Genomic DNA, 8,475 nt, shown 5'->3' with positions numbered 1-8,475 from the left:
TGCACCTGGCAGGGGTATAGCAAGGGGAATGGTTGCCAAGACCTGTAGTTCTTGACTGGCACAAAGGAATTCCTTTTCTCAGCCATTGTAGTAATAGTATTACTCATTAATTTTGGTTTTTGGTAATAGCTGGTACAGCTAGCTGATCCAAACAAGTGGGATACACATTAACCAGTGCTTCTACCTTGTTCCTCTGCGGAGAAGCAGTCTGGGAGTTGCCCAAGTAGGAAAATGCAGAAATTCCCTCTTGTTTGGGACCTGTTAGATCAAGCACAGGGTGTTTCTACTTGCTGTTGTAGGAGCCTGACCTTGTCAGCAACCGTCACAGAAATACAAGATGTTTAGGTGTGCCTGGGTGATGTGCTGGTGGAGGGTTGCAGTAGAACATGCAGTCTGCAAAGGATCCAGACTGGTGCTTGGGGGCTTTTCTGAATGTGTTGGCTTTTCCCTGAGATCATGCCTTCACCATGGCCACAGACCATAACCCTGCATAACAGCGGAGGAAGTTCTGATATTGTTTCCCCACCACCACCACCACTTGCTTCTGCTGCTCTTATGTGGGATGAAAGCATAAGCATCCCTGCCTGAGGATGCCTTGAACCCGGTGCACTGTTAAAGGTAGATAAATAGGAGCTCTTTAGTAGAGGCGTGTTTTTGCTGTTTCTGCATTGGTTGAGCCCAGGCCAGAGAGCATTGCCCTGTCCAAGGGGTAGTCCTTGCTGCAACTCTTGTGACTTTACAGCTGTATGTGTGTTTTGGGCAGCTGATAAGCAGGAGCCAGGGGCCTGCCCCTGTCCTAGGAGGACCTGGGCTTGTTGGCAGCCTCCTTTACCCCTCTTCCAAGTTTCTTGAAGAAAACAGAGTATTGCTCTCTAAAAACTGCTGTTTTCATAGCTTCTTGGGGAGCCTTTATCAACAGGGTTTCTCCACACGTGCTGTCCTGCATGCTCCTCAAAAGAACGAATCTTTAATCTGATCCTTCCCAGCTACTTCAGTGAACATCTTCCTCCCAACAATAAATAGGGTCCATCAGGAGAAGGACCTGTACCTCTAACTTGAAAGAGCTTGGGGGTGGGAAGGTTGAGTAATCTGTTTCAGCGTCTGAAACCCTCCAGACTCCAGCAACTCTGCGCAGTGGGCTGTGCTTGCTGGCAGAGCCACCTGAGGTGGGAAGGGGAAGGTGTTCCCCCGGGGTGATGCGTGATGTGCCAAGGCACTGGGCCTCCATTTGGGTGATGGGTGCGTGCTTCTGGCTGCCCGTTCTCTGGTATAGGTGCTGTGTTGGAGCCAGGCACAGCTGTTGATGTCCCTTGTGGCTGTGAAAACCAAGAACTATCAGGAAAATGCTCACTTTGCTTTGGCTGCCACCTGCACTCCCCGGCCGGTTACCATGTTAATGTTCTCTGTGCAGGTTCCATTTGATAATGCTGGCCAGGGGGAGCATGGGGGTGCCACTGATGGGCTCATTGTGTGGAGCCTTGTACATCTCACTAGCTTTTTATTCCTCACTGCTGTCTGTTAGAAGCCAATATAGAAGGTTATTTATGAGAGCAATACATTCAGGTAAACACTGTCTCCTTCAAAATCTTTCTCACAACAAGTGGTTGAATTGAGGTGGGTTCCAAGCTGGATTGATGTTTAACTTGGGATACTAAGAAAATACTTCCTCTGTTTAGCTAAAGCAAACAAATCAAGAGAGGAGGGACCTTTTAAATATGATTCGCACTCCAGCTGCAACCAATACTGATTTTTTTTCTTTTTCTTTTACAGATATATTTCCAACTGATGGCCAGTCTGGTATGTATTAATTAAAAATGGAGTTCTTCAAATCTCCCTCTCCCATGCCCTCCCTGCACTTCTCTTTCTGCAGAGACAGCCCTAACTAGATTTAGAAGACTGGTACAGGAATATGCAACAGATATTGATTAAAAAAAAAACAACAAAAAAACCAAAACAAACAAATAGAAACACAACCAAAACACCCAAAAACCCAGAACAAAAACCTTCCCCCCCCAAAAAAAAACAAACAAAAAAAGCCCCTCTTAATATTTGGCCATTCCTGTATGGCAGTGACATGTTTTATGCTTTCATGTAGTGATGACTACAACTGCTGGAAGGTTACTTGCCTCCCATACATTGTAGGATGGCAAAATTGGGTGTCTGGGGTAAAAGAGCTTGGGTACTTGGAGGTTTTGATCATCACACGTAACTGAAAACATTGATGTCTCAAGATGCAAATGTAACTCAGAATTGCTGCTGTTAGTCTGTATGTTAGCTGTATACAGCTTGATGTGTCCATGAACCTGAAGATGTATGTTTGTGCAATACTTTGAAAAGATGCAGACTTCCTCCTTGGCTTTCTAGTCTGTATCTTGCTGCTGAGTATCGCTGTTAACAGCAACAGAGATACACACTGCGTTGCCATCAGTGCAAGACTAATGAAAACTTCCTGGCCCAGCGGTGCGTGCAGCCTCGCCAGGAGAGACCCTACAGAAAAGGATTGGGCTCCTAGGGAGACTCGGGAGGGAGGGGAGGCTACTCTGGGTGGGGGTCCCAAACCAGAAAGGGGATACAGTTTTTAAAAGCAGGTATCGATGATCTCAATTCTTGCCTTTCCCAAACTGCCGGGAGCTCTTCATCCAGGTTGATGTTGTTGAAGTGCTAAGACTGAGGGAAAGGTTTATGTTTTACCCAGTGATACCAAGACCAGTCAGTAAGATCCTGTTGTCTCAGAGCTGTAGTGCCTTGTGGAGATGTCCCGTAGCAAAGGCACTGGGAATGGGGGTCAGTGCCTAGCCTGGCCTTGTGCAACCTCGGACACGTCGCTATGTCCACCTCCTACCTGCATCTTTGGCTTTGCATGGGATCACGTTTCCCCAATTCACGCAATAGCGTGGTGATAAATAGCTGCTGATTGAGGAGGCATTGCGTGATCAGGATTTGGAAGTATGGAAATTTGCTCCGTTGTCTTAAAGCTGATTTCAGTAAAAATAACTTGCTGGTTTTGAGTGGTCTGGTGTAACACTGGAGAAAGTGTAATTTGACTTCATGAACTGAACAGACAGCTGGAAGTCGTGTGTGTGTATGTGTTTCAAGAGCTCTACCCAGCTAACGAGGCCGTGGTATATAACTAGATCCACTGGAGTGTTGCAGAAGATGCCTCTATAGGTGTTGGAGAAGTAACCCAAGTAGTAACCCAACCCATTTGTAAGTCTTTCGTAATTTTCTTGCTTTCAGAACATGTGTGAGAGTGAAATATTAAGACTGGTTTTGAAGGAGCAAAGGTATATTCCCATGTGTTGAGTTCATATGAGGCTTTTCTCCACCTTGCTGAAGATCTGCCTTTGTTGGGTGTTGGGTTTTGTCTGCCTGTGCTGCAGACTCAGATGTCCTTTGGTTGGCACAACTCAATCCTCTGCTCTCCAGCTGGTTGGGGACCTTCGCAGCTGCCTCCAGGGTGGGGCACGAATGTGTGTCTGCAGCAGATGATAGTGTTTCAGTAAGTGCATGTTACATGTCAGTAGTGTTGCTGAAAACATTACCTACAGAGCTTGGGGCTTTTTTACAATTTTATTTTTTTAAGGAGATAAGTGAAAGCTTAAACAGGATTCCTGTTAATGGTAGCTGCACAGGACACCACACAATCTTTTCTCATGCCTTTTCCAGAAAAGCCTTAAAGCTGGTGCTATGCTTTTCTTTCCTGTGTGCTAAGCTTATCTGGAAGCCCTGATATCTCAAAACACAGTGAAGTGTGAATGCAGCAGGCGAAGGCAGGGCAGCACCGCTGTTGGGGGGCAGCAGGCTTGCCTGGAGCATACCTGCTTCTAGCATCAGAGTTGTGCACTCCTGAGGCTGTTGGGTTTGACTTCCTCACCTCCCTTTCATTGCTGAGGTTGTTTAACAAGTTAATTTGCTCAAGTCTGCTACTGCAAATCACCAGGACTCCCATATCTATGTCAGTGCCTATTTTTTAAGGTTAATCTTGTAAGGCCAGGTGGGTCTGTATGGCTGGTTTCGCCTCTTGGTGAGAAGTCCGTTCTTCCACCCAAGGAAGCAGTTAGCATAGTGACGGAGGATGCTGAGTTGCGGTAACAGTTGGGACTTGAATGGATGGGGAGCCTGAGCCAAAAATCAGCCATTTTATAGGCACAGCAGCTGTAGTGTGCTCCAAAGCATGTTCCTGCTTGTTAGCGTATGGATGCTAGAGGCGTTCTGCCCTCAGCCTGGTGTCACGTGCAAGCGCTGTGGAGGTGGAGGGGCAGCAGTGTTTGCGTCCCGGTTACCTAACAGCGTTTGGAAATAAAGCTGTTCCCGGAGAGAGGCGATTGACTTTCCTTCTAACACAGCAGTTCCTTGGTCCTCTCCTCTCCCACATCCAGCGACTAGGATTTGGCAGCTGTAGGGGTGCTTTTCAGAAGAAGCCACTTCAAACCTTGTGATCTGGAGTTCAGGTAGAAAGCGGAGAGATTTCAACACCCTTGAGAGATGCGGTGCTGGGCTTGGCAGTGTGGTGGCAGAGCAGAGAGATGGACTCTCATGCTCCCCACTTCTGCTGTTAGAGGAAGGCTGTGAGGGCACATCTCCACCTTGACATCTGTGGACATATTGGCTGTGAACATCTAAACCCTCTGTGAGGCTGCTGATGCTGTCCACATCCCAGGACTTGTTGCCGCATGGGGTGGTGAAGTTTGCTGCCTGCTATTTAAGGAAATACTTTTGCTTGCTTTAAACAGATCTCCTGCTAGCTTCGTGTGCTGTTCCTGGTTCCAGTTGGTCAGGAGGTGCCCTCCTGGTGTGGTACACCCCAGCCAGTCATCCCCAGCGGTGGAGGATCCCAGCCTTTTTAGTCTTGCCTCTTAAGGGGCTGCCTTCTGGGCGATTTAATTGCTTTTCTCTGTGCATCTGCAACACTGCTGTGCCCTTGTTGAAATGCAGAGACCAGAGCTGACTGCAGGGTGCAGTTGTGGATACGCTGGTGTTCAACACAGCAGCAAGTGATGCTCTGTCTTGGTCTCGCTACTCCTGATGTATAATCTCCTGCTGCACCCTGAGCTGATCATTTTGGAGGATTGTCAGTGGTGGCTGAGATATCTTCCTTGAGTTATAAATACCACTTTGAATTAAACGCTGTGAAGTTTTCCTTAAAGAGATGTGGGTGATGCTCCCACTGCAAGGAAGCTGTTGTTAATCCTTTATAAAGAAAAGGAGGGGATATAGATCTTTAAATTAGGAGAGAAAGTGCTGTGTTGCACCCTTTTGTAGCTGGGTATTCCCAACCCCTTTGGGAAGGCTCACTCTGATGAGGGTGTTTACTCTTTTATGCTGTGTATTGAGACAGGGGAGGCAGCCACCTGTAGCACCGGAATTACCTGGATTAGAAAGAGTGGTTTATGCAGCAGGATCCATGTGATTGTGCACCCAGGAAGGAAGTTGGCAGCATTTGTTATATCAAAGTTATATCAAGAAAAATTGCCTGGCTTAAGGTGGGGGGCATAAGTGAGATGTTGTTTCTTGTGCTTGGAGAGCAATGCCCTGAAATCAGGTTGGCTGAGGTACGGTAATCCTTACGTAGCAAAAAAGGAGCCTTTCTGCCTGCTGTCAAAGATTGCAAGGATATTTGGCTGCCTTGTTGTCACAGTTTTAATGCTCTGGATCTGCTTATGGGAGGAAGCCCCCATACCCGTGCTTAGTTTAATCCAGGTGGTTATGGGACTGTAGGATTTCTTCAGCTCATTTCTGGAGGCACCCTGCTTAGTGGGTGACCTAGGTCTGGCTTCCCTAAATTCCTGGGAATGTTTACTGCACCTGGTCTTACCACCAAATCACTATTGCTTTCCCCCACCCCAAGAGATGGGGCTGATTTCTTCCTGGAGGTGGCTTTGTCTTCCTTGGCCTCACAAGCTGAGCCCAGTGTCCTTTTGTTATATGCAGTCGGGGAGGCAGGTTTGCAGCTGACCTGGTGCAGGCTTCGAGGGTGAGGTCTAGCGGTCACTTTGCAAGTGGCCACTGCACAGGGGACATGCTGGTCCTGCAGAAATCCCTCTGCAGAAGTAGCCAAAGTCGGGTACAGGAATCACAGCGGGGAGGAACTAAGAATGATGTTATTTAAATTACTTCACGGTCTGCTTTCTAGAAACGCAGTCACTGGCTCTCTTCTTTGAGATGATAGGTTTTCCAGAGGCATGTTTTGTGCAGTTTGCACCTTTGCCTTGTATGACCCCTCGCCTCCACTGGCACGGGCTATGGGAGAGACACAGTGCGAACGCGTGGGGCTGGAGGGTCTCGCGGCAGGCGCTTGGCTCTCAATTCGTGTCTCTTCATTGTTAAATATTTACAGTGAGATGTACCAGATGCTTCCCAGGAAGGATTTTGTCAGCTTCCAAGTCCCCAGATGCAGCTGCAGAAGAGGCTGACGGCCATTAAAGGGATCGCATCAGTGTGATGCCCTGGGCTCGGCAGCGACACGGTGACCTCTTCTCACTTGTGCTACAGGCACTGCTGGTTGTGCTGTCTCATCGGCTGCAGCGGGATGCGGGCAGAGAGCACTCCTCTGCTGATGACAGGAGATTAATGATGTCTGGTCCTCGGGCTTTTTTTTTTTCCTCTCCTTTGAAGCTCTTCCACTGCGGTGGGAGGGGGAGCGGGTGATGCTCGTGGCTTTTGTTGCCGCACACCTTTTTTTCTGGCCCCTTCTTTCCATGGTGGTGGCATGCATGTGTGACCGCTGCACGGCTGCCTTTGCTCCCTCTCTGTTCTCAGCATGGCCGTGTCTGTTTCATTTGCCCAGCTGCCCTGTGGAGAGAGACGGGCGGGCTGATCCAGGCGAGGCAGACTCCTGTCGCCAGCTCTGAGCTTTGCCAGCCCTGGGCGTGCAGAGGCCGGCAGCCGGAGCATCGCTGCTGAACGCCGCTCCCCTGCACTGATCACACTGGTCAGGTTCCCAGTGTGTCTCCCGTTTTAAAGATAAGGTCCAGGACCTTGGGCTGGGCCCTGTTTGTTGCTCTTGGTGCTTATCAGCTTTCACCGCTGACAAGGTGACCTGCTGCGCAGCACTGAGGATGGGGAGGGAAGGTCTCCCTGGCCCAAGCTTCGCACTGGTCTGGCCCCTCCAGGACAGCCTGTGCATGTGCGTGCACACCGGGCTTGCTCCCGTGCTGGGTGTCCCCGTCTTGGTGTTACAACTCCTGGCTGGATGAGGGACTTCCCAGGTACCATGGAGGTAGGATCTCCAAAGATGGCAGGTCAGCTCCTCCCAAGGGGGGGCCAGGGAGGGGCGGGCTCACTAGGTCATCGTTTTTCCAACTAAATATAGTTGCCCATGCTTTCATAAGGCCAGGATTTTTGCATCACGTGACTGTCTTATCCCTCCCAGCTGGCAGTCGGTCAGAGTAGGGGATCGGTCAGAGTAGGGGATCGTGTGTCTGAATGGGTAATAATTAACTGTTAACTAGCTTTTCATTAGAGCCTGGCAGAACAGGCAGAGCGGTGCAGCAGAGGTAAGCAGGAGCAGGGGAAACTGCTCCTGGTCCCTCCTGGAGGCTGGACACCCCCCTTTAATTTGCAAATCAGTTGCCCCCCAAAGGTGAGTGGGTTGGGGTTGTTTTTTTTTTTCCTGTGTTTTATAAGGAGTCGTGAGTCCTGCCGTGCCTTGTGTGTCTGTCCTTGCTCTCCTGTAGTTCCTGCTCATGTCTCCCCTCCCTCTCCCCCACCCCTGAATTTTTAGGTCATGAACTATCAGCTGCTCTCCGAGCTGGCTTGGAGGAGAGCCTGAACCTCCGGCTCCTCCACAATTTGGCCTGCCTGCATGGACCTGGGCCCCTGCGGCCTTGCCTTGGGCACTCTCCTCTCCCAGCGCCGAGGTGTCCTTGCTGTGCCTCGCTGCCCTGAGCGGCAGCTGGATCAACTCGTGCCTTTTCTCAGGGCCCCCAGCCTGCCTGTGACGGACTGACACGACGTTTGCCTGGGAGCGCCACTGGCTTTTCCAGCCCCTCTCCCTGAACTGTTTAACCCAATGGAGAGTGTTTGCAGGTGTCCTCGGAGGCTTTTCTCTCTTCCGTGATGGCAGAGGAATTGCTGGCTAAATGCTCGGCCAGCTGGAGGCTTTTCTTCACCAGACGCTGGGTCAGGCGCTGGTGCCGGAGGAGCCTCTCCCACAGGGGTGGTGGGGTGATGGGTGCCTTTCTCCTTGCTCAGGGAGAGCAGGGTGGCTCAGCAACTGGGGGGGCCTGAGCCGGCCCAACTCCCTGGTTTTGACAGTTTCTGGAGTCCAGTCAGCTGGGTGACTTTGGCTGTGTCCCCAGTGTGATGCTTCCTGGGGTATGGGAACCACCGGCTTTCCCAGCAGAGACCCCTTAGTTTAGGGCTTGGTCTTCCTTAAAAAACTAGGGGGGGTTCCTGTGCTATCTTGTTCTGCTTGAGCCTGGCATCTTGGGGATCAGTGCAGTGCATGAGCATGGATCATGTGTCAAAAGTTTC

At 50.1% G+C, this 8,475-nt stretch overlaps 1 protein-coding gene across 1 annotated transcript in view; it reads left to right on the top strand.

The window, feature by feature from the left end:
• LARP1 (La ribonucleoprotein domain family, member 1) overlaps positions 1-8,475 on the top strand; it is an 88,442-nt gene that overhangs the window by 59,087 nt on the left and 20,880 nt on the right. The window contains exon 2 of the mRNA XM_009322735.1: positions 1,771-1,797. Within this exon, the coding sequence (XP_009321010.1) occupies positions 1,771-1,797 (27 nt within the window). The remainder of the gene's footprint in view (positions 1-1,770; positions 1,798-8,475) is intronic.

This window comes from Pygoscelis adeliae, unplaced genomic scaffold (assembly GCF_000699105.1).
Source record: "Pygoscelis adeliae isolate BGI_AS28 unplaced genomic scaffold, ASM69910v1 Scaffold34, whole genome shotgun sequence".
In the NCBI taxonomy this organism is placed as follows: Eukaryota; Metazoa; Chordata; class Aves; order Sphenisciformes; family Spheniscidae; genus Pygoscelis; species Pygoscelis adeliae.
Note: the sequence above shows the minus strand (reverse complement) of the source record. Positions and strands in the feature narration are given on the sequence as shown.